Genomic DNA, 26,717 nt, shown 5'->3' on the forward strand with positions numbered 1-26,717 from the left:
GTTATTTGAGTAGTAAAGAAATAGAAGCATAATCTTCGCCTCCCTGTCCTTAATAGAACTGAACATTCTTGGCGTGAATGCTGGCTTTTTTATTTATTTTATGTGCAACTCGTGCGAGTCCTACTTCTAGGTCTATGGTTAATACACGTTCTTTCCTCTGAGGGTAACTCGTGTCCGTCCTCTGTGTCCGTGACGCGTGCTTGCTCTCGGTCCATCCTCAGCTCGTGTCCTTCCTCTGTGTCAGTGACCCGTCCTTGTGCTCTGTCAATGAGCAGCTCGTGTCCTTCCTCTGTGTCTCCGGCCGGTGAGGTCAATTCCCGGAAGTGAGTGGAGCGGTGTCTCAGCGACACACACCGGCACCATGCTGCGGGCTGCCGTGTGCGGGGCGAGGGCCGCCCTGCGGAGGGTGAGTGTCCCAGGGCTCGCTGGTGACTGACAGAAACATGGTCTGTGCTCCCACCTGTCCGTTGTACCCGGACATTGCATCTTTATGTTCCTCGTGTTCCCAGCTCTGCCCCTATTTTGTGCTGCAGACCGCAGCTATGCCCCCCTTTCTATGGACTTTAAAACTTTCTGTAGACTTGAAATTTACCCGCACCTACCTGAACCACTCCCGTCCTGCTCAGCATGCGTGTGATCCATACTCGGAACGCTGCCCGGGCTGTGCCCTGTCCTCGCTCTCGCCTCCTCATACCCCTTATGCTCCACCTGTGCCCCACGGGTAGAAAGGCCATTTCCACATCGTTGTTCGGCACACTCTTTCCTCGGCTGTGGGTCTGCATACTTTTCCATTACCTCTTCGGTTCCCACTTGCTTTCTCTCCCCTCTCCGAGCGTTGCCCCAGCTGGTCGGGTGTATACTCCCTCTTATCACCTCTACAGATGCATGTGCTGTGTACTGCCAGCATTGTCCGTGTCTAGTGTGTTTAGTTTTTGGATGACCCCTCGCTATGAGAGACAAGCCGGGTCAGGCACAGAGGTCAACGCATACAAATATGAGAGCTGTGGTTTTTAGTGTAGTGATGTTACTGGGCTCGAGAGACAGTGGATGTGAGAATAAAGTCATAGCCATGCCTAAAAGGCATAATCATGTATAGGATAAAAAACATATCCTTCAATTATTTTGTGAGCTTTTCACTTCCATTGTAAGTTAAATCGTTGTATCCCATCCTCGTCGCCAAATGTTATAAGTGCCGGAAGAAGATATCTATAGTAGTAGCGTTTATTGGTCTCCGCTTCACTCCGTTCTCCTCAGTTGGTAGGACAAAATGTCTCACCTCAACATTCTAATGCAGATTCCCTCTCAACATAAGGAATGTTCCATCACAGAGTGCAGGGGGAGGTAGAAAGGAGCTGTACCATGTTGTCAATTATAATGTTGTAACAAGAGGTATGAACTGAAAGATGATAAACATTATAATACTAATTATAACAATTGTCTTGCAATCTCGGACGTGCGGTTTTGCTTTATGAGTCAATCATAAGCTTACATTTCCCACAAGGGTAATTGGCACTGACTAAAAGGCTAAGGAAAATTAAAGTGGAGCATAGAGGTCAAGGGGTTACATCACAGGTGTGTAGATATGCTCCACTGTTACCCCAGGCACTTGCTTCTTACCCAGATGTACCACAATACGAGTTGGATTCTGCCCTTCTCCTCACCTCATTATGAACCAAACGTGGGGCCCTGTTACCCCATGGCCAGTGTTTCATGCCTATAACATGTTCTCTGTAGGACTAGGACATCTGATTTCAAAAGCTACTATTATTGCTCATTAAAATGTATTCAGACTTCAGTATGTGTGCTGGAGCTCTTTTGTCCTCTCGTAGAACCTACTTTTTTCTCAATCTCCCGTTGATGGGAAGTATGGAGGAGCACAAAGGAAAAGGCGGTCAGGGAATTCATTGCAGTTGGATATTAGGAGTTCGAACTTCTAGGTGACTTGAAATGTGGGTACCGCAGTGAGCGGATTTCATATAACCATGGACATTTTTCAATCCTATTTGGTGGCATTCATCCACCATTTACTTAAATGTAATCATACAAAGGCTGCAACACCCAGAATGCACTATGCTGTCACATGTAAAACCGTAACTGAAATAAGGGTCCTTGATGACATGGAGTAAAGTGGTCATCCTAGATGTGCGTGACAGATTTTGAAAGCATCTCGTTGGAAGGAGTGGAGCACGTCACTGAAGCAAACAAACTCTGTGAGTCTGTGCTGTACTGCCTGTTAGTAAATACATTTCCTCTTATATTAGAAGCGGTCCAGCATAGAAGGTGCGTTACATGACTGGGCCCTATTCTTTTAAAGAGCTGGTTAGCCTCTCTGACCTAGGTTTCACTCGCACCTTTCTCCTAATTGCCAAAATATCTCCTTTATTTCTGACATCTACAAGTGTCAAAACTGCTTCTTTGTAGCTCCACCTTGTCAAAAAATCCAACTTTTGCATGCCACAGGAAGGCTTTAGAACCACACTATATGCCTTTAGCTGCTGACATCTCGAAGACGTCAATACATTACTTGCAAGTCTTCCCTAAAACAATACTAGCTCCTTTGAGTCATCTTACTTGCTGTCTGTCTTGCCAACATGGCCAAGAAATCAGAAAATATTACCTCCTTCGTGAAAGAACACCACTGACTTCCCTTGATGCAAGCATCCACTTCCAACTAGCATGCATTACCCACAAATACCTACCCCTAGGCCCACCCTTCTTTCAAGGAGACGAACATAAGATCACTGGAATGTATAACAGTACAAGAAATAAATCTCGAACAGTCACTGAAATCATTAAAATAAAACACTGAACCAAGCCTTCTGCTGTCTGGCTCCAAGACTTAGGAACAAGTTGCCTGAGGACATGAGACTTAACAACTTACTGTACTTCAGGAGGCACTTTAAGCACACTTATTCAGATAGTAGCTAAGGAGTGTGGACGTTAATAAAATATCTACTTGTCTGTGGGAAGGTTGCTTCTTAAATCTACTTTTCATGTAAAAAAAATCTACTTGTCCCTTTGGTGTCATGTAGTGCGAGGACAAATTATGGCAGCAATCTCTTTATGTAAGATCTCTGATAATAGCCTCTGTGATTATTCCAGGGCTACTACTATAGTAGGGCTTAAATATTTGCATTTTCAATCCCTACTATAGCAATTTCCTTATTTTGCCGCCTTTCTGCAGATCTACATGCTGGGGTTGGAGGAAGCAGTAAGCAATAGTTCCAGGGCTGGAACGCTTTTGAGTCTGCAAACCTATTAACTTGCATGTTTTAAGGATATTCACCAGCTCTTCTCTAATCTTTCCCATAATGAGAATGGTTGCAAATTTACTCCTGACAATGGCAGAAGTAGAAGTTCTTCCGGGGTTGGGGAAAAAAGTGGTTGGAGGGAAAGTAAACTTATAAACCCTCAATAGATTTTCACATGAGTAGATCTACACATGCAAATTTGCTCGTGCTAAAATATAGTTCACAAATATTTTCTAGGAGTGCGATTTCCCGGTCTACTTCCGTAAGTTCTTGTGAATAAATGAAAGCTACTAATTCAAAGACATACCATGGGTGCACTTTTGTGCCTTTGTTTAAGAATTGGGTCCCTAGTTAGGTCTGGCATTAACAAACAGATTTTGTTTTTAATTAATCATTTCTCTATCTATTGGCTGGCTTTACTGTGAGTGATCGCATACTGTTCTTCCACAAGGAGCATATTGGCACACAAAGTATTTTTGTTCAGTGCCACAAACTACTGTGACAATCAGTGGTGTAACAAAACTGGAGGGGCCCCTCTAGACTCACTCAGGGCAGATGCTGTGCTGAGGGGGGCCGCGGGTCCTTTGTTACACCACTGGTGGTCATGTGTGCTTTTTGAGACCAAAAACTTTTTTGTCTTTTTGCCAGTGTTTGTTACAATGGTGGGGGCCTGGCAGCTCCCACAACAATAGAGTGTTACAAAATCCTTGTCAAAACAGGACACGCATTGGCGAAACCAAAAGACTCACAAAAATTGTTGGATCGGTTGGCTTTGCCAGTGCTTGTTTATTTTCATGCTTCCCATAATCTTGTTGAAAATGGTTACAACGATTTTTCATCAGGAATATTTTTTGGAAATACTAGCATGCATCAACACATTTTACTAAATGATGCTTCAAAGAAATGGCGCCTAAAATTTTATAGTAACTAAACATTTTTTTCCTGTTTGCATTTTTTTTTTAACTTTTCATTTTGAAAGCAAATAATCATCACTTTGTTTACACACTTCTGCAAACATTTGCATCTAATCAGAGAGCCTTCTCAGAGCATTATACTTAGCCTCATATTGTTAAACTTTTCAAACGTGTACTTATTTTTTTTTTTTTACTGGAACCACTGTCAGTAGCGCAGTGTGACCTTAAAACGTCTATTTACAGTGCTCACTCCACTAATGAAGGCTTTTTATTAACGAACCATAAGTACAAGCTTGACAGCCTTAACATATGGACACCTCAACTGCAGACTGTTCCCTTCTCTGTAAAGTGGCAGCCAAAGGGTTTGTGCTGCAGGGGGTACTTGTCCCAAGGACAAAATAAACATGAAAACGTATTGCCCTTGAACCCAAACAATATGTCCAGGGCACCAGGCGAGAGGAATTCCTCATCCTTGTCGCTGAAAAACAGAACCTATCTATGAAACAGATTTTCTATTTTTATTTTGTTGTTGTTAACCCAGTCTCCTCCTTATTGCATTTGTGTTCTCCAGTTACTTGTGAATTGCTCTGCTTTCTTTGTGGTTCGCTCTGCTTTCCATGTGGTTGACTCCATGCTAAATAAATCTCTTTAATAAAGAAAGAAATACAGTGGGTTATGTCATGTTCCATCTTTCTTCTGGTTCAAAAATTCACAGTGTGGTTCTTTTTCCTCTGTATCCTTTAGTTTTTTTTGTCTGACACAGACCTATTTAAAGGATATTGTAGTACCCTCGCCATAGGATACCTTAGCAAATATTAGTATAAGGAGTGCTGTGAGGAACATGCAAAAACATGTTGACTGGACCAATCGGACACGTATAGTTGCTCCTAGACGTGCATTTATGAGTGATTGGGTGGTGGGATTTGATGGCAACTTCTTAGTTGAATATTATACCCAGATTTTTTTTTTGCATTGTTTGCACCAGGAATGGATCTTCAATCTACTATTAGGAGCAAGACCATGCAGATAGCATGGAATTTATTGTTCTAGTAAATATTTCTTCATCCAGGAGTGCACGCAACCCCATCGTTCTGTGACATCAGTTTTCTTTTAAAATCCAGATAGATCTGAAGGTCTGATTTCACTTGGAAATGAACCTGAGAAAACGGGCATGCATGCTTCTTTAATTATTTGGATGTTTTATATGGCACTGCCTATCACCTCAATGATACTGGAAAATGCTGTACAGTTCCAGGCTTATGTGACAGAAGTCTAATCATCTATAGAGCAGCTCTATCCAGTATTCTTCACTCGCCATATAGAAATATTAATATATACTATTATTGTAGCACTTTGTGCTACATATGGATAGACTTGTTTGAATCTGCTAACTATGGTATATGAATAAATGTTATAAATGTTATTTATTCCATTGTGGTACCAGGAACTCATACCCATTATCTCCTTTGTTTGAGGAGGATGCACTTGACCAACAAGTTATAGGTTGCTGCAGATAAAGAAGTTTTACTGCTCTTCGCTGTTCGTTCTTTCTGGTGTTGAGGTCCTTTGAAATATCTAAGATTACAAACTGAGCGTCTTGTAAAACTGAATCCTCATCAAACATGGTTCTGCATACCCCATTTACTTTTAACCACATTTACTTTGACCTTTACGTCCATCAGTTTTCAGGTTTAGGCAGAGGTGTTTTTCTGTGATAGAGGAACTTGTTTTGTCTGGTTTGATATTGGGCTCTTACTTGGCTTTCTGTATTGCTTATAGAATGACTTATGGATTTTACTTTTGGGGTATATGAAGGAGTCTAGTGTCTGGGCATATCTATTAGCAGGGACAAGAAGTAGTTATCAGAAAGTAAAAGATTATTCTTATAGGCCGTTACCAGGCCCTTTGAAATGGCAAGGCGTGGTGTTCAAATGCAGCTCTCAGAGGAGTGTTGTAGTGTTGCTGGTCAGGTGTTGTCTTTTGGGTAGGGTGTGTTGGATTTGTGGGGATATGAAGAATGCTTGATTGAGGAGGAGGCCTTGTAATACAGTCTAACAGGCAAAAACAGAAGTAACATTATTTATCAAGCAGTCTACAGAGAAATTTGACCAGAGACTAAAGTCGCCTTGGGTGATTATTTGGATTAAAAACGTCTGTTTTAGCCACAACTAACACGCTGTGCAGTTGAGGATTCCTGATGACAGGATACCACTTCAGTGCCTGCTGCTTGTATGTCTCTTGTTTGCTTGCAGATTTTTCCCTATTTACCATTTCCTTGTCACTCTGTGGGTAAGCTCTTTATATGTCTGACAGCGCCACTGTCGCCATACTTTGTAATTAACAAAAAAACAGCATTAAGGAGCGTTACTAGAGAGAGGCTTTGGCTCATCCTACATGGTGATTTCTTAACTAGAACGTCTGACCAGAAATTGTGTGCTGCCACTGAAAAAAGTGTACACTGCATTCCTTGTTGGAAGCTTATCCCCAGTAAGTTGGTTGTTGTGACAAGCCAATGATGCCATTTGTCAGATAAAATAGGTTTGGTCTGTTATAATGAGAAGTTACGACAAAAGGCAGTAGACTTGGATTATTTATTGTTAAAATCAGTGGGCCTGTACGGGTTAATTATTATTACACTGCAGCAGAGCCTGCACGCAAATATTTTGTTATATGAAATCACCCAGAGTATCATATTAGGCAAGGATTTTTGTAGTTGGTTACACCCTTTGACAGACCCGGGGGTAAAGATTTGTACACTGATAATCCTTGATAACCATTCTCAGACCTGATAAGTTAATTAGGAAAAAATATATCCAATGCCCTGGGTGTGGTCTGTTTGTTATGAATAGGTACACCACAGGCAATAGGGCCGCCTTATTGTTTGTGAAAGACATGTGTTAAAGCCAGAAGGCCTTTAAGGGTAGATTGTTATTGCACAGTGACAAAGCCTGTAGATAGATGTTTTGGCACATGGAATCTTGGAGATTACTGTTGTAAACAAGAGATTTAGTGTTGCTTTCCCTCTATGGCAAACCCAGAGGTAGGCGTTTTTCACTGTGATAATCCTTGTTCGGCTCTTTTAGCTGGCATTGTATATTTGTTTGCCAGTTGTGATTTTGTGCATATTTGTAATTTCATGATGGTCTGCCTGATGTTGCTTTGTGGGAAAACAGTCAATAGGCTCCATACAGTAGACCTGAGTATTTTTCAGGGTGACAAGCCAATCATAAAGTCTTTAAGACTGATAGGTTAATAAGGAAACATTAAGCCAGATGCTTTAGAGCTGATCTGTTACCTTTTAAAACACACAACAAATGCAGTAGACCCAACTTATTTATTGTGAGGAGAAAATGTTAAAGCCAAAATGCTTTAGGGGTGGATTATTATTGCACTGCTTTAAAGCTCATAAGCACATCATTTGTGACTTGGAATATCAGATTACTTTAGCAGGCAAATGTTTCGGTGTTTCGTTATTGGTTGCCGTCCATGACAAACACTGGGAGTAGAAGATTTTCACTGTACCCTTTTAGGGAGGGGTTGTCATTTTTTTAATATACATATTTGTAATTATTTACCTGATGGCTGCCTTGTGGCAAAGGTTATGCTCAATACAGGAGGCCAGCATTGGTTAAAGTGAAAAGCCAATAATAAAGGCAATATACCTGATTAGTTCCTTGAACAACTTTGTCAAGTGTCTATGGTCTTTTTTTTTTTTTTGTATTACAAAAGCTGACATCTATAGTGATAATCTTGTACTGTGCACAATCCCATTCAAAGCTGCTCAATGCAATGCTTACTTGTTACCTATTATTTCCAAGCACACGATCCCTATATTTATGCAGTGGCATTTGTCTTTTCTTATTTTACATTTAAATTTACCTTGCGTTTCCTTGTTGAGTTTGTGTGTGTTTTTGTGTCTGTGTGGTTCGTGGATGATGTACGAATGAGTAACTGGGTGGATAAATAGGATGCTGGAGTGCAAGGAAGAGTGACACACATCTATTGGCATTACTAATGCTTGTTTACTATTTTGTCATCGCCAGCTCATTGTTTGTACCTTTTTACCTGGTGAGTTTGACCAATTCCTTTATTTTATTTTAATTTACCAAGTTCACACAAATCCCACACATCTATCTATGTATGTATGCATCTATATTTCACCTGAATCCCCATAATCCATTCCCTTCCCCTTAGCTCCATGTCCCTATTCATAATCCCTTACTTTTACCCTCAAATACCATACCCATTACCTTTAAACCTTCACCCTGAACTCCCTGAACATTACCGTTGACTTATTACCCATGAGCACTTACTTTTAGCTAGTTACGCTTACCCTGAACTTAACTTTAAACACTTATCCTAAAACCTTTACCCCTTAACGGTACCACCTTCCTTTTTAGCTTAACCCCTTACACGCTTACTCCTAACTCATGCACTTATGCTTAATCCCTTAGCTATGACCTACATTCCTTGACACCTCATGTTTAACTTTGACCTAATCCTGTCCTAAAACAACCTATAATTCATATTCTTTATATATTTATTAATTGCACGGTTTACTATGAAATGACAAGCAGTCAGCTAGTTTAAGATGAAATTGTTGTCCCTCAGGAAACACCAAAGAGGAAACGGAATGGCATGACATTGACATGGATGCAAACAATGTTGTGTCCCGTGATGAACAGGGAAAGAAACCTCAGGTTCGCCGGCTGAATAATCTGGGGCTTGGTGGCTGGGGTGCAGACTCTAAAGAGCTGTAGCTGAGCTGAAGTAAATTCTTGTTTATAAGATTACAGGTACATGTATTTGATTCCTAATACCAAATGTTTCTGAAAGTAAATTTAACTTTCAAGAAACTAACTTGGGTAACAAAGCTTGGCTTCATGAGGCAATGGAAAATCGACATTTCTTCCTTTCAGAATCTAAGTAATTGTACTGGAATCTTGGTGCTTAAAGTGCAACAGTTTATTTGAAAACTTCCCTTCACAAAGCCACATGTTAAACTCAATAGTAGTCCTTTGAGGATGGATTGGTATTAAAATGTATTAGTTTGTAGACCCTGATGTTTTCACAATTGTAGCTCTTAATAAAGCGACAGACCATATTATTGCAAGGGGTAGATGTTTATATTTAGAACTACCTCTAAGGGAGTCTAACATGCTTCATACCACCAAAACTCCTTGAGAGGCCTGTGAATGTATAACTTTCTCTTTTCACCTTCTCTGCAATAGAACACTGGGAGAAAGTAGCCTCTTTCTAGCCTTATTACCCCCACTTTAGGCCTGTATGTGAGTGTATGTCAGGGTGTTTTCACTGTCTCACTGGGATCCTGCCAGCCAGGGCCCAGTGCTCATAGTGAAAACCCTATGTTTTCAGTATGTTTGTTATGTGTCACTGGGACCCTGCTAGTCAGGACCCCAGTGCTCATAAATTTGTGACCTATAAGTATGTGTTCCCTGTGTGATGCCTAACTGTCTCACTGAGGCTCTGCTAACCAGAACCTCAGTGGTTATGCTCTCTCATTTCTTTCAAATTGTCACTAACAGGCTAGTGACCAATTTTACCAGTTCATATTGGCTTGCTGGAACACCCTTATAATTCCCTAGTATATGGTACTGAGGTACCCAGGGTATTGGGGTTCCAGGAGATCCCTATGGGCTGCAGCATTTCTTTTGCCACCCATAGGGAGCTCTGACAATTCTTACACAGGCCTGCCACTGCAGCCTGAGTGAAATAACGTCCACGTTATTTCACAGCCATTTTACACTGCACTTAAGTAACTTATAAGTCACCTATATGTCTAACCTTTACCTGGTAAAGGTTAGGTGCAAAGTTACTTAGTGTGAGGGCACCCTGGCACTAGCCAAGGTGCCCTCACATTGTTCAGGGCCAATTCCCCGGACTTTGTGAGTGCGGGGACACCATTACACGCGTGCACTACATATAGGTCACTACCTATATGTAGCTTCACAATGGTAACTCCGAATATGGCCATGTAACATGTCTATGATCATGGAATTGCCCCCTCTATGCCACCCTGGCATAGTTGGCACAATCCCATGATCCCAGTGGTCTGTAGCACAGACCCTGGTACTGCCAAACTGCCTTTCCTGGGGTTTCACTGCAGCTGCTGCTGCTGCCAACCCCTCAGACAGGGTTCTGCCCTCCTGGGGTCAAGCCAGGCTTGTCCCAGGATGGCAGAACAAAGGACTTCCTCTGAGAGAGGGTGTTACACCCTCTCCCTTTGGAAAATGGTGTGAAGGCAGGGGAGGAGTAGCCTCCCCCAGCCTCTGGAAATGCTTTCATGGGCACAGATGTGCCCAATTCTGCATAAGCATATGTGCCCAATTCTGCATAAGCCAGTCTACACCGGTTCAGGGGACCCCTTAGCCCTGCTCTGGCGCGAAACTGGGCAAAGGAAAGGGGAGTGACCACTCCCCTGACCTGCACCTCCCCTGGGAGGTGTCCAGAGCTCCTCCAGTGTGCTCCAGACCTCTGCCATCTTGGAAACAGAGGTGCTGCTGGCACACTGGACTGCTCTGAGTGGCCAGTGCCACCAGGTGACGTCAGAGACTCCTTCTGATAGGCTCCTTCAGGTGTTGCTAGCCTATCCTCTCTCCTAGGTAGCCAAACCCTCTTTTCTGGCTATTTAGGGTCTCTGTCTCTGGGGAAACTTTAGATAACGAATGCAAGAGCTCATCCGAGTTCCTCTGCATCTCTCTCTTCACCTTCTGCCAAGGAATCGACTGCTGACCGCGCTGGAAGCCTGCAAAACTGCAACATAGTAGCAAAGACGACTACTGCAACTCTGTAACGCTGATCCTGCCGCCTTCTCGACTGTTTTCCTAGTGGTGCATGCTGTGGGGGTAGTCTGCCTCCTCTCTGCACTAGAAGCTCCGAAGAAATCTCCCGTGGGTCGACGGAATCTTCCCCCTGCAACCGCAGGCACCAAAAAGCTGCATTACCGGTCCCTTGGGTCTCCTCTCAGCACGACGAGCGAGGTCCCTCGAATCCAGCAACTCTGTCCAAGTGACTCCCACAGTCCAGTGACTCTTCAGTCCAAGTTTGGTGGAGGTAAGTCCTTGCCTCCCCACGCCAGACTGCATTGCTGGGAACCGCGACTTTTGCAGCTACTCTGGCCTCCGTGCACTTCCGGCGGAAATCCTTTGTGCACAGTCCAGCCTGGGTCCACGGCACTCTAACCTGCATTGCACGACCTCCTAAGTTGTTCTCCGGCGACGTGGGACTTCTTTGTGCGACTTCGGTGAGCACCGTTTTACGCATCCTCGTAGTGCCTGTTTCTGGCACTTCTCCGGGTGCTACCTGCTGCTGAGAGGGCTCCTTGTCTTGCTCGACGTCCCCTCTCTCTCCTGACGCAATTTGCGACATCCTGGTCCCTTCTGGGCCACAGCAGCATCCAAAAACGCTTACCGCACGATTTGCAGCTAGCAAGGCTTGTTGGCGGTCTTTCGGCGGAAAACACTTCTGCACGACTCTCCACGGCGTGAGGGATCCGTCCTCCAAAGGGGAAGTCTCTAGCACTTGTCGTTCCTGCAGAAACCTAAGCTTCTTATGTCCAGTAGAAGCTTTGCACCCACAGCTGGCATTTCCTGGGCATCTGCCCATCTCCGACTTGCTTGTGACTTTTGGACTTGGTCCCCTTGTTCCACAGGTACCCTCGACTGGAAATCCATCGTTGTTGCATTGCTGGTTTGTGTCTTTCCTGCAGTATTCCCCTATCACGACTTCTTTGGGGAACTTTAGTGCACTTTGCACTCACTTTTCAGGGTCTTGGGGTGGGCTATCTTTCTAACCCTCACTATTTTCTAATAGTCCCAGCGACCCTCTACAAGGTCACATAGGTTTGGGGTCCATTCGTGGTCCGCATTCTACTTTTGGAGTATATTGTTTGTGTTGCCCCTATCCCTATGTGTCCCCATTGCATCCTATTGTAACTATACATTGTTTGCACTGTTTTCTAAGACTATTACTGCATATTTTGGTATTGTGTATATATATCTTGTGTATATTTCCTATCCTCTCACTGAGGGTACACTCTGAGATACTTTGGCATATTGTCATAAAAATAAAGTACCTTTATTTTTAGTATAACTGTGTATTGTGTTTTCTTATGATATTGTGCATATGACACTAAGTGGTACTGTAGGAGCTTCACTCGTCTCCTAGTTCAGCCTAAGCTGCTCTGCTAAGCTACCATTATCTATCAGCCTATGCTGCTAGACACCCTATACACTAATAAGGGATAACTGGGCCTGGTGCAAGGTGTAAGTACCCCCTGGTACTCACTACAAGCCAGTCCAGCCTCCTACAAACACAGGGTGTAACTAATTAACTAATTTTCAAAGTCTTCTTTTTGGCTTGATGGAGACGTCCAAGAAACAACATTCTTTTTCAGATGTATATGAATCTGTCATGGTCACATTTTCAGTGATGCTGTGTGGCAGATTGCTTCTGAGTAGTGTCGTTTTGTGGTATCATGTCTAAAGGTATAGTTTTCACTTACAGCACACCTGTGCTGTGGCAGTGCTGGGTGAGACCAAACCCGAGCCAATGGTTAGCTGTGCCTTATTACATATATAATTTATTATATCCATATGAAGTTTAGCTCCTCAGTTTAGGGATCTGGTTCTGTCTCTGTTACACTTCCATAACAGTGGTGTGTCAGTGTCAATGTGAAGTTGGCAGCTGGAGGCTACTTGAAAGGAGTAACATAATTTGAGGTGAGCTGTGCTGGTAGGGATGGAGACAAGCAGACTGACCAAGACTCCCCAGGATGAGATGGTAAGAAAGGATATTAGTTAATATGTGAATTAGCACTTGGCTCTGACTGCATCAGTTCTTTTAACAAATAACTTGGTCGAGGTATGGGTAGATAAAGAACCACATTCAGTAATTTTCTTGATAAGTTTATGCTGAGCTGTTTATCTAGATTGTAAGAGGATGGATGTTGCCTGAGATTCTGGAGAGTGAAGGCTTGGCACTGCAGATGTTTGTGAGTCAGGAGAGCAGCAACCAAACAGCTTGACCCTGACTGGAATTTGTTTAGCAATGTAGCCAGGGTGTATCCATGTATGCTGGCTTGTGTTCAAGCATGTATAAAATGGTGCTGCTGTCTGATGTAGAATACAGATTTCGTTTGGGGTTGAACTTTAGGCCTAACCAATGGAATGTTGCTATGGAAGGTCTAGCCTTTGCATTGTTGGGTTGAAGTGTTTTAGTATAGTGGCATGTATGATATGAAGTGGGACAAGGCCTGGACATTTACCTGGCACAATCTTCACATCAGAAAACTGAAAGAAGGTGCGTTGAATTGAGGCCTTGCCGAATCGCTGTATCGAGAGACTGCAAGAGAATCCTCTGAACTAAAATAATCTTATTGTCTTCCCCACCAAGGGATTGTCCCAGTCTTGGTACTTTTGCTAGTGTTGTTCTATTTGAACACAGGCTTTTAATAATAATAAAAACATGCTCATGTTTCGTTTTGTGGGGAAAGGAGAATAGATTAGAGGAAATTCGCCTTTTCTGATTAGTCACTCTGGATTTATCACCTTTTGCTGGGCCCTGTATTTTTGCTGGCATCAAAATTCTATTCTCTCCACTACTGCAAACTAGGAGTGGAGTGCCTGTGCTCCTCCTTTTAAACATGGTTGAATTGGCTTATTCCTAATTGGAACATTTAACTTGCCTACAAATCCCTAGTGTATGGTGTAGAAAGTGCACCCGTTTTTGGGAAGTTAAAAGCCGCTAGTGGACTGCAGCACCTATTGTATTGGGTAGACATGACTTTGTGTATCATGTGTACCCTGACGTCTGCAGTGTAAACCCTGCCATACTACCTGTCAACATAGCCCTTTTTGACATGAGAACTTTGTTTAAATATAAATACTGCATCCCCATGTAGGCCTTGCAGCCCACAAGCTTGGGTGCATGGCATTTAAAAGTGGGACATGTAGAAAATTAATGTTACAATGTCCCCACAGTGACAAGGCCCAAAATGTATTTTCACTGAGGCAGACCTGGTTGTCCTACGCAGAAAATAAGAGTACAAATTAAAATACTAATACTGTATCTGAGAGATGCGACCAGCTAGACGTCGAATTCAATTGTGAAGTCAGATTCTTAATAAATATTAAGGAAGGGTTAATTTTTCGACAGTTATCCCTTATCTGCCTGAACTGTCAGAAGACGAATTAGCATAATCCCCTGCCACCTCTCAGCTTGTACTCAGCCTTGAATAGGTGTGAAATGCCTTCCAGTAGCAAACAGTAGGCTGACCTGAATGGGCACAGGTGCCTCCTTAGAACTCCACAGAATATTCAGCATGGGGGCTGTAGGCATCCTGTGATATAACACTGTCAAATTCTGTTTCACAGGTCTTCTGAGCCACATGTAACACTTGGACCACACTTAAAGGAGAGACAACAGGATGCCAAGACAATTCTTGTGGATCCTCTGGTTACGGAAGGACCCTACTTTGGCCCTCTCAGACATCTGTCTCTAGGTTTGTTGTGGGTACAGTACCTGCTTCAAACTGGATTCTAGTGATTTATGTGGGAGGACACTGGGATTAGCATACTACACTCCCCACACACATCTCCAGCTCTCAGAGCCCAAGTTTAGTGTGACTGAACATTTTCTCCATCTTAAAAATGCCCTGACTTGGTGCTTTAGGCCTGTTTGCAGTAAGGCAAGTAGGAACCATTGAAAAGTGGGTAGGGTTGGTCTCAGGAACATTTACCACATTGGTTAAGGAGTGCCCAGGAGTCACTCATCCACCAGCTGGTGACAGTTATAAATGTGGCACATTCGTTAGACCACTCTTTGGACCCCTCTTTGGACCCACAGAAGGTCAGAAGAGGATTGCACCTGCTGTCGGTAACCTGAGAGGAGCCCTGAAGGACTAGATCTGCTCCCTCTGTACCTCGATCATAGAAGTGGATTCCAAGGGTCAGTTGGTCAACCTCCTATGTGGCTACAGGGAAAAACAAGCTGCAAGATGCCTTTTCCTGGAAGTACCCAGCTAGTCTTAGACTGGACCCTGCTGTTCTCTCTGCATGATATACTGTGATTCTGTAAGCGACTCCCCTGAGGTCCTAGGGGCCTTCGAAGTGAGATCTTCTGGTTGGTTGGTATTTAAAAGACTAAGGGTCTGATTTAGATTTCAGATGGATTACTCTGTCACAACGGTGAAAGACAGCCCATCCACTGAAATATAAATCCAATAGGAAATAATGGAATTTATATTTTGGCAAATGGGATATGTGTCACCAGTGTGACGGAGTAAGCCGTCCACCGCTATTTAAACCAGGGCCTAAGTCAGAATGTATAATCTTTGACTGAGATAAATCTTGTTAGTGTATCCGACCCGTGCTCCATCATGATCAGCCTCAAACTGCCCCTAGGTCCTGATTTATCATAACCATAGATTATCTTTGGCATGTTTGTGCTCTTGGGAGCTATTTTCCCTTAAATCTTTAAAATGTATATCTCCTGTTCCCCTTATTAGAATTTTGTCAGTTTGGTGTCATTTTGTTTAGTAAATATTACTCTATTTTAATAATTCTGTTAGGGATGTTTGTTTTTTGGTGTTTTGACTTTATTACTGTTTTGGTACTGTATATATACTTTACATACTGCCCTAAGTTAAGACTGTCTTCTCTGTGCCAGAGCATTGAGCTCTTGTTAATTTTTTGGCTTTGAGGGTTCACCCTGATAAGGGTTGTCAATATTCCTTATGGGGGGTAAGCACGCACCCCAAATAATAATCCAGTTTCTTACATAGAATGTTTGGAAAGCAGTATGCTCTGACACGCTGGAGCCTAGCTTCCATTTAAATAACAGCAATGTTTAAATGTTTTAAACAGGTTGGTGTGCGGTTTGTTTTAGATAAAGAGGTCAGGAACACCCTAGAAATGATCAGTATAGCCAAGTCCTGTGTCCTAATGCTAGGTAGGACAGTAACTGAGACCAGTAGTGTTTGTAGTAAGAGAACATGGGCTAATGATTGATTTGAAGGCTGAGGATTTGTTCAACGGGATGTCACTTCCTGGAAAGAAGCAACACTCAATATCTCCATTATCATTTTATCTTTGAATGGATATGTTTACTCTGCTGTTGCCTTTGGTTGCACAGAGATTTGCTGCATTTACTTTATTTTAAAGGGGGACTAGATTGTGCATATCAGGCCAGATACATGGCCACTGGAATTACACAATTCTGCTATGACTGCATTTTTAAAATAATTATGTATTTTCTGCATTGGCACATAATCCGTGGCCTTCTGCGTAATTTGCAGATTTTAACAAAAATCTTTCAAACTCAAATGGATCAAAAGTTACTAAAAACACTTCCATCCAGAAGCAGGCCACCTTTCGGTATCTGATTGTTAATACTGACACAATTTGCGTTGCATTATAGCACATACCTTTTTGCCTTTTCGTGTTGCATAATTTAGTAAAGCCTGCCATGTCATTTGTTCGGTCTGTGCCGTATAATTCCACTGGCCTTTGCCAAAGGGTATACGAGTGTTTTTATAGTAAAAATAAATAAATAGTTCCTTAGGTTTACGTACAAGTTGACATTTCGCAAAAGTCAAAAGATCCGAAGCTTAAGCTGTTTTGTGTGGTTACTACAATTCTAAGCAAAGATAGTCTAAAAGTGCTCCTGCTGGTCAATTTTTTTTTTTTTAGAAGTAACATTGTATTAGCAATGCTTTCTCCAGAGGTAAAGTGACGATTTCTCACTGGATGATAAAAATAAAAATACGTCAGATGAATGAACACACCACTGCCAATAATCAGTAAACGTAAAGAAACCATTGATCACATATGCAGATATTGGGCTAAAAGAGTTACAAATGGCGATTGAATAGACAAAAACATTGAGATTTTAATTTGGCAGCTGCTACCGAACGTTATGCAACTTTCAATCAGAACATAAAATAACTTTGAGAAAAAATAAAATGAAAGCGGTTTTAGAGATGAGACTACTAGCTCAGAGGTACTGTAATATGAGGATTAAAAAATTTCTAGCTTTCGCGTCAAGAATTTTAGATTCTATTAAGGACACGGAGGCGAGGATTATGCTTTCTCTCAACTTTACTGACAAACACAGCAGCCAATAAAAACTCCCATGAGCCTTAGCCCACCAATCATGGCACGATACTGTCCATAAATAGCATGAACACTATAGTCCTTCCTCTTTCTTTGCGAAAAAACAGTTCAAACATGCGTAAACTTGCAGAACTTGATAACGAAATTCCTTCCCGGTCTCTGTAACGACCTCCAAACGTTGGAAGATATCCGCATTAACGGTGCTTCGTTGAAGTCCTTCATGATGTCGTGCTGGATGTTCCTGAGTGAGAACAAAACAATCAACTAATATCGGATATATCATGGGAGGGTACTTAATTCACGTTTTAAATTAAGACAATTTAATCAATTACCATATAAATGACATAAAATGACAAATGAAGCCTTTATCACATTAATGATTCAAATGTATTAACTGGGTGGGATAATCCTCGCCTCCGTGTCCTTAATAGAATCTAAAATTCTTGACGCGAAAGCTAGAAATTTTGTAATTCTATGTCAGGACCGGAGGCTTCGGATTATGCTAGTTCAAAGTCTATTAACTACTTCCGACACTACGTCCACAATGGGTTTGTGATAGAAAACCTTAAAAGTGGAATCGTTTGACCAATCAGCTGCAGCCATAATGTCTTCAAGTCTGGCTCCTGTTGCAAAGGCTTTGGAGGCCATAGCTCCTCTAACCGAATGAGCCCCAAAACACTTATGTCAATGCCGGATTCGGCTAATAACCATTTGACCCAACGGGCTAAGGTTGCTGCAGTGACAGGATTAAATGGTTTTTGTAAGGAAATCAACAACTGACCCGAAACATTCTGCCTGAATTCTCGAGTGACATCCTCATAACTCTTCAAACATTGAACAACACATAGTTTCTTGTTATGCGGAAAAGATGGATATGAAATACATTTGGATGAAGTTTTTGTACGTCTAGAAATGGAAAAGGATACTCCATTAGGAGTGAATACTCTACCTGATAAATCCAGAGCTTTAACATCTGAGACCCTTCTGCAGGAGAGTAAGCATAACAGCATAGTCAACTTTGCGGATAGTTGCTTGCGAGATAGACCGTCATTATCCGGCCAGTTTCTAAGGAAACGTAAAATAATGTTAACATCCCATAAGGATGTATACTTTGGTTGTGGGGGTTTTACCATACGGATGCCTCTAAGCAATTTGCAAATCAAGGGATGCTCTCCTACCGGTTTCCCCAGAATATGGGGATGACCTGCTGAAAGAGCTGAACGACAATTGTTAATTGTCCTATAAGCTAAACCCTGAGAGGCCAACTCTGACAAAAAATTGGCTATGACATGAATCTCTGACCCCAAGGGATCCACACTCCTTGTGTCGCACCAATGTATCCACTTCTTCCAGGCCTGTTCGTATCTCTTCTGAGTGGAGGGGGCCCAAGATTGGGATAAGAAAAACAACGCTGAGTCCGAAACTCCAGGCACTTGCCATCGTCTCCTGAAAGTCTCCATGCCATCAGAGTTAACAGACCTTGAAGGACCAGAGGATGAAAACTGTTCGATGGATCTGAAAGGAGGTCCACAGACCACGGGATCCTCACCGGAAAGTCGCATGACTGGATCATTGCGGAAGGGAACCATGGTTGAGCACTCCACCATGGGGTCACTAGAATGATTTCCGAGCGTTGGCGACGCACTTGTGCTAGGACGCGAGGAATCATCACAAAAGGAGGGAAGGCATAGAGAAGGTCCTTCGGCCATAACTGCATGAATGCGTCCGTCCCCTTCGCTTGAGGATCCGGCCTCCAACTGAAGAAGCAAGGGACCTGGCTGTTCAAACGGGATGCAAATAAATCTATCTGACATGTCCCCCCAACGAAGTTGGAGAGCTTGGAAAATGCTCTGCTTGAGCCTCCAGTCGCTGCCATCCCGAAGGAAACGAGAGTTCCAGTCTGCTGTCGTATTGGTAATGCCCGGAATGTATTCCGCTATTACCGAAATTTTCTGATTGAGGCAAAAGTGCCAGAATTCTTTCGCTATCTCCGCCAGGAGGCGAGATCTGGTCCCTCCTAGGCGATTGATGTATCTGACTGCGGATACATTGTCCATCCGCAGGAGAATGCAGCAATGAGCCCTGCGGGGAGCCAAGGATTTGATGGCGAACGATCCTGCCAGGAGTTCCAGGCAGTTGATGTGATAAGATAGTTCCCCCGGTGACCAACGGCCTCCTGTCTCCACTGGGCCGCAACGCGCCCCCCAGCCCCAACGGCTGGCATCCGATTCGATCACTACATCCGGATTGGAAGGGAAAATCGCTCTGCCATTCCATGCATCCATGTGGTCTAGCCACCATGTTATCTCCATCCTGGCTTCCTCCGAGAGGGGAACCAGCTCTGAATATTGAAGACCTTTTTGGAGATGAAGAATCTTCAATCTCTGAAGGGCTCTGTAGTGTAGAGGCCCCGGGAAAATTGCCTGAATAGATGAGGCTAAAAGGCCGACTAGTCGGGCTAGAGTCCTCAACGATATAGTCGGAGAGGCAAGCGCTCTCCTCAATTCTTTCTTGATTAGATTCCGTTTGTTGGTCGGGAGAATTAGTAATGATGCTAGCGAGTCTATCTGAAACCCCAGAAAATCCATACTCTGTGAAGGAATCCGGTTGGATTTCTCTGAATTTAGGATAAACCCGAGGTCTTGGAGTAATTTTATCGTCCAATTGAGGTGAGTCAGCACCAGGTCTCTGTCCTGGGCCATGATGAGAATATCGTCCAGGTAAATAATTAGGCGCACTCCTCGTTCTCTTAGATATTGCACCACTGGTCGAAGGAGTTTGGTGAAACACCAGGGCGCTGAGGAGAGGCCGAAAGGGAGCACCTTGAATTCGAACCACTGGGAGTCCCATTGGAATTGTAGGAACCGTCTGTGAGGTGCAAAAATCGGGACTGAGAGGTAGGCGTCTTTGAGGTCTAGCCGTACCATCCAGTCCTTGTCCCTTAAAAGATCCCTGAGAAGGTGGATGCCTTCCATCTTGAAATGGCGATACACCATCCAGGAATTGAAATGTTTTAGGTTTAGGACCAGTCTGGATCCGCCGCCCTTCTTTTGGACCAAGAAGATAGTGCTGGCGAAACCCCGAGGGTGAGGTGAGGTGAGGTTTCCACCACTGCCCCTTTTTGGATGAGAGAGAGAATCTCTTCTTTTATGAAATTGTGATCTGGGCGGGAAAAAAGGAGAGGCATAGGAGGACTCGTTGGCTTTGGGGGGGCGTAAAATTCTAGCTGAAAACCCTGAACTGACTGGAGAACCCAAGGGTCCTGAGTAATGGACTACCAAGCCGGGAGAAACAATTGAATCCTGCCCCCCAAAGTTACTTCTGAGGGAAGAATAATTCTCACCTGAATTTGTGCTGTCTTGAATGGAGTTACCTCCACGATATCCTCTTGCGTTTCTACCTCGCCCCCTGTAGCGATTGGGGTAAAAATTGCCTTGGTTTGAGTAGCTTCCTCTGTTGCCTTGGGAGGCATATCTCGGGGCCTGATATCTTCGGCCTGGCGCTCGACCCTTGAAGCGTCCGGCCCGTATAAAAAGAGCATTATTGAATACCTTTTTGATGTTAGATTGGGCTTTATCAAGGGCTGTGAATGTAGCTACGTATTTGTTCAAATTGGAAATAAATTTATCTACGAAGAGCATTCCGTTAGCCGCTGGTCCGGCTTCGTTGATGGACAACTCAGCGAGCTTTGGGTCTAAACGAATGAGGAAAGATCGTCTGCGCTCCGTTGACATGGCGCAGTTTGCGTTTCCCAGGAGGCAGATTGCTCTCTGGGACCATTGAAGTATCGCTTCCGTACCCAAAGGGGTTTCTTTGGATTCTACAGCTAAATCCAATATTTTTGTTAGCGGACCGGACATGTCCAATAATTTGTCCTGGCAACCTTTCCAGGCACGGTCTAGACACTTTTTTGGGTCCTTGGCGAATTTCCGGAGAAAGGTCGCCATGTTAGGATCCAGTTCTGGTGTGTCCACTACTTTGCCTAGGAGGGAGGGGCGGGGACACTCTGATCTAAGAGTATTGCGTACCTCTTTCTCAAAGTTTCTGCGCAGCCGGTCTTGGACGTAGTTCGCCACCTCTTGTTGAGGAACCCACTCAGTAGAGCGAGGGTGAATGATATCCTCTGGAGAGAATAAGAGGTTCTTGCCTTGCGGGGTGTCATCTTTGGGTGTATTATGCTTCGCCTTGCGCTGCTTTTTGCGCGGTTGAGGATCAGCTTGTGATTCATCCGAATCCGATTTTGAAGAGGGGTCGTGGTAACTGGATTGGGAAGATGGTTGCACAGGATTGGAAGGCGAAGTTTGAGGGGGGAGAAATCCTCCATACGCATGGTCACGCAACACGGAGGTTGCCATTTGTGACAAAATTTCTGCAGAAGAGGTGCCACCTGAGCGCTGTAGCTTAAGACCCAACACGTCACCGGAATCCCCGGATTGTGGGCGAGGTTGTTGGCTACTTTCGCCTAAAAAGTCTCTTCTAGCGAAGTTAGACAGAGGTTGAGTAAATGGCTTGAGGGCCTGGATTAGCGCCCAATTCACGGAGTCTTGCACATGGTAACCCAGTGCTTCCACCAGTCTTTCCTCCATATGATGTTCTGAGGATGCTTCTTGCAGTTCGTCATACTGCTCTTCCTCATTGGCGTAGTACGCCATCTTAAAATATGTGTATCTGATAGGAGGAGTTGACCGGGGGGCAACAACCCTGAGCAGGTGTGTAATTTTTGGATTAAAGATTTAAAGTTTTTAAGTGGAGGGAGCCACCTGCCAAATTTTTAATCTTATAGTAATTATTTGTAATTTTTTAGTATGCCCCCTAAGCCAAGCTCTATAAGGAAAATGTCACTTACCCAGTGTACATCTGTTCGTGGCATTAGTCGCTGCAGATTCACATGCTGTGCATAGTCCGCCATCTGGTGTTGGGCTCGGAGTGTTACAAGTTGTTTTTCTTCGAAGAAGTCTTTTCGAGTCACGAGACCGAGGGACTCCTCCCACTTCGGTTCCATTGCGCATGGGCGTCGACTCCATCTTAGATTGTTTTCCCCGCAGAGGGTGAGGTAGGAGTTGTGTATGCTAGTAATAGTGCCCATGCAATGGAATGAATACGTATGTACCAAATGAAGGTTAAAGTAATATATTTACAAATGTACAAATGTTGAAGATATACTTCCAAACGGCTACAGGCTCCCGGGGAGGCGGGTGGGCGCATGTGAATCTGCAGCGACTAATGCCACGAACAGATGTACACTGGGTAAGTGACATTTTCCGTTCGGTGGCATGTGTAGCTGCAGATACACATGCTGTGCATAGACTAGTAAGCAGTTATCTCCCCAAAAGCGGTGGTTCAGCCTGTAGGAGTGGAAGTAGTTTGAAATAAAGTTCTTAGTACGGCTTGTCCTACTGTGGCTTGTTGTGCAGATAACACATCTACACAGTAGTGTTTAGTAAATGTATGAGGCGTAGACCATGTTGCTGCCTTACATATTTCGTTCATTGGAATATTTCCTAGAAAGGCCATAGTAGCACCTTTCTTTCTGGTTGAGTGTGCCTTTGGTGTAATAGGCAGCTCTCTCTTTGCTTTAAGATAGCAGGTTTGGATGCACCTAACTATCCATCTGGCAATACCTTGTTTTGAAATTGGATTTCCTGTATGAGGTTTTTGAAAGGCAATAAATAGTTGTTTTGTCTTTCTAATTACTTTTGTTCTGTCAATGTAGTACATTAGTGCTCTTTTGATGTCTAATGTATGTAGTGCTCTTTCAGCTATTGAATCTGGCTGTGGGAAGAACACTGGTAATTCTACTGTTTGATTTAAGTGGAACGGTGAGATAACCTTTGGTAAGAATTTTGGATTTGTTCTTAGAACTACTTTATTCTTGTGTATTTGAATAAATGGTTCTTGTAAGGTAAACGCCTGTATTTCACTTACTCTTCTTAGAGATGTGATGGCAATGAGAAATGCAACTTTCCACGTTAAGTATTGCATTTCACAAGAATGCATGGGTTCGAAAGGTGGACCCATGAGCCTTGTTAAGACAATGTTGAGGTTCCATGAAGGAACAGGTGGTGTTCTTGGTGGTATAATTCTCTTTAGGCCTTCCATAAACGCTTTAATGACAGGTATTCTAAACAGGAAAGTTGAATGAGTAATCTGCAGGTAAGCAGATATTGCGGCGAGATGTATCTTTATGGAAGAGAAAGCTAGATTGGATTTTTGCAAATGTAGTAAATATCCTACTACATCTTTTGGAGACGCATGCAATGGATGAATTTGCTCATTATGGCAGTAATAAACAAATCTTTTCCATTTACTTGCATAGCAGTGTCTAGTGGAAGGTTTTCTAGCTTGTTTTAGGACCTCCATACATTCTTGTGTGAGGTCTAAGTGTCCAAATTCTAGGATTTCAGGAGCCAAATTGCTAGATTCAGCGATGCTGGGTTTGGATGCCTGATCTGTTGTTTGTGTTGTGTTAACAGATCTGGTCTGTTGGGTAGTTTGACATGAGGTACTACTGACAGGTCTAGTAGTGTTGTATACCAAGGTTGTCTTGCCCATGTTGGTGCTATAAGTATGAGTTTGTTTGTTTTGACTCAATCTGTTTACTAGATATGGAAGGAGAGGGAGAGGGGGAAAAGCGTACGCAAATATCCCTGACCAATTCATCCATAGAGCATTGCCTTGGGAGTACCTGTGTGGGTACCTGGATGCAAAGTTTTGGCATTTTGCGTTTTCTTTAGTTGCAAATAGATCTATTTGAGGTGTTCCCCAAATTTGGAAGTAAGTGTTCAGTATTTGGGGGTGAATTTCCCATTCGTGGATTTGTTGGTGATCCCGAGAGAGATTGTCTGCTAGTTGGTTCTGGATCCCTGGAATAAATTGTGCCATTAGGCGAATATGGTTGTGAATTGCCCAATGCCATATTTTTTGTGTTAGGAGACACAACTGTGTTGAGTGTTCCCCCCCCCTGTTTGTTTAAATAATACATTGTCGTCATGTTGTCTGTTTTGACAAGAATGTATTTGTGGGTTATCATGGGTTGGAATGCTTTCAACGCTAGAAATACTGCTAACAGTTCTAAGTGATTTATGTGAAACTTTCTTTGATGTATGTCCCATTGTCCTTGGATGCTGTGTTGATTGAGGTGTGCTCCCCACCCTGTCATGGAAGCATCCGTTGTTATAACGTATGTTGGCACTGGGTCTTGGAAAGGCCGCCCTTTGTTTAAATTTGTACTGTTCCACCATAGAAGCGGGATGTATGTTTGGCGGTCTACCAACACCAGATCTAGAAGTTGACCCTGTGCCTGTGACCACTGTGATGCTAGGCACTGTTGTAAGGGCCGCATGTGCAATCTTGCGTTTGGGACAATGGCTATGCATGAAGACATCATGCCTAGTAGTTTCAGTATTATTTTGACTTGTACTTTTTGTTTTGGATACAAGGTTTGTATTACATTGTGAAATGTTTGTACTCTTTGTGGACTTGGAGTAGCAATCCCTTTTGCTGTGTTGATTGTTGCTCCTAAGTATTGCTGTGTTTGACACGGCTGCAGGTGTGACTTTGCGTAGTTGATTGAGAAACCTAGGTTGTGTAGGGTTTCTATGACATATTTTGTGTGTTGTGAACACCGTTTTAGCGTATTGGTTTTGATTAACCAATCGTCTAGGTATGGGAACACATGTATTTGCTGCCTTCTGATATGTGCAGCTACTACTGCCAGGCATTTTGTAACGACTCTTGGCGCAGTTGTTATTCCGAATGGCAACACTTTGAATTGGTAATGTATTCCTTTGAATACGAACCTTAGGTATTTCCTGTGCGAAGGATGTATCGGTATATGGAAATACGCATCTTTTAGATCTAATGTTGTCATGTAGTCTTGCTGTTTGAGCAGTGGGATTACGTCTTGTAATGTGACCATGTGAAAGTGTTCTGATTTGATGTAGGTGTTTAGTGTTCTGAGATCTAGTATTGGTCTTAGAGTTTTGTCTTTTTTTGGTATTAGAAAGTACAGTGAGTAAACTCCTGTGTTCTTTTGATGACGTGGTACCAGTTCTATTGCGTCCTTTTGCAGCAATGCCTGAACTTCTAGTCCTAGAAGGTCTATATGCTGTTTTGACATATTGTGTGTTTTCGGTGGGACGTTTGGAGGGAGTTGGAGAAATTCTATGCAATAACCATGTTGGATAATTGCTAAGACCCAAGTGTCTGTTGTTATTTCCTCCCAAGATTTGTAGAACTGGCTTAGTCTTCCCCCCACTGGTGTTGTGTGAAGGGGTTGTGTGACTTGTGAGTCACTGTTTATTTTGAGGGGTTTTGGGACCTTGAAATTTTCCCCGGTTTCTTGGGAATTGGCCCCCTCTGTATTGTCCCCGAAAACCTCCCCTTTGATATTGTCCCTGGTAGGTAGGTGGTCTTGTTTGTGAGGTGCTGGTTTCTGTGGGTTGACCTCGAAACCTTCCCCTAAAAGTTGTTTTACGAAATGTGCCAAATGTGCCTCTGCACTGCGGGGAGTATAGTGCGCCCAGGGCTTTGGCTGTATCGGTGTCCTTTTTTAATTTTTCAATTGCAGTGTCGACCTCCGGCCCGAACAATTGCTGTTCATTAAACGCCATATTGAGCACAGCCTGTTGTATTTCGGGTTTGAACCCAGATGTGCGCAGCCATGCGTGCCTCCTTATCGTAACTGCAGTATTTATTGTCCTTGCAGCTGTATCCGCTGCATCCATGGAAGACCGTATCTGATTGTTCGAGATACTTTGTCCCTCTTCCACCACCTGTTGCGCTCGTTTTTGGAACTCTTTGGGGAGGTGTTCGATGAGATGTTGCATCTCATCCCAATGAGCCCTGTCGTATCTCGCCAGGAGTGCTTGCGAGTTGGCGATGCGCCACTGATTTGCCGCTTGTGCTGCAACCCTTTTTCCCGCTGCATCAAATTTGCGGCTCTCCTTGTCCGGAGGTGGTGCGTCGCCTGATGTATGCGAGTTGGCTCTTTTACGAGCTGCCCCCACAACTACTGAGTCTGGTGTCAGTTGTGATGTAATAAAAACAGGGTCTGTGGGCGGAGCCTTGTATTTTTTCTCCACCCTTGGAGTTATGGCTCTGCTTTTAACTGGCTCTTGAAATATTTGTTTTGAGTGCCTTAGCATTCCTGGAAGCATGGGAAGGCTTTGATAATGGCTATGGGTGGAGGACAGGGTGTTAAAGAGGAAGTCATCCTCAATAGGCTCCGAATGTAGCGAGACATTATGGAATTCGGCTGCCCTAGCTACCACCTGTGCATATGATGTACTGTCCTCAGATGGTGACGGTTTAGTTGGGTACGACTCTGGGCTATTGTCCGATACTGGAGCGTCGTAGAGGTCCCATGCATCCTGATCATCCTGGCTCATTGTGGTATGAGCTGGTGAGTGTGTTAATGG

The 26,717-nt window shown here is 43.5% G+C and overlaps 1 protein-coding gene across 1 annotated transcript in view; it reads left to right on the plus strand.

The window, feature by feature from the left end:
• The first annotated feature begins 250 nt into the window (after window positions 1-250).
• The window catches only part of STOML2 (stomatin like 2), a 74,196-nt gene continuing 47,729 nt past the window's right edge, over window positions 251-26,717 (plus strand). The window contains exon 1 of the mRNA XM_069212514.1: window positions 251-406. Coding sequence (XP_069068615.1) covers window positions 362-406 — 45 coding nt within the window. The 5' untranslated portion in view covers window positions 251-361. The remainder of the gene's footprint in view (window positions 407-26,717) is intronic.

The sequence above is a fragment of the Pleurodeles waltl genome, chromosome 1_1 (assembly GCF_031143425.1).
Source record: "Pleurodeles waltl isolate 20211129_DDA chromosome 1_1, aPleWal1.hap1.20221129, whole genome shotgun sequence".
In the NCBI taxonomy this organism is placed as follows: domain Eukaryota; kingdom Metazoa; phylum Chordata; class Amphibia; order Caudata; family Salamandridae; genus Pleurodeles; species Pleurodeles waltl.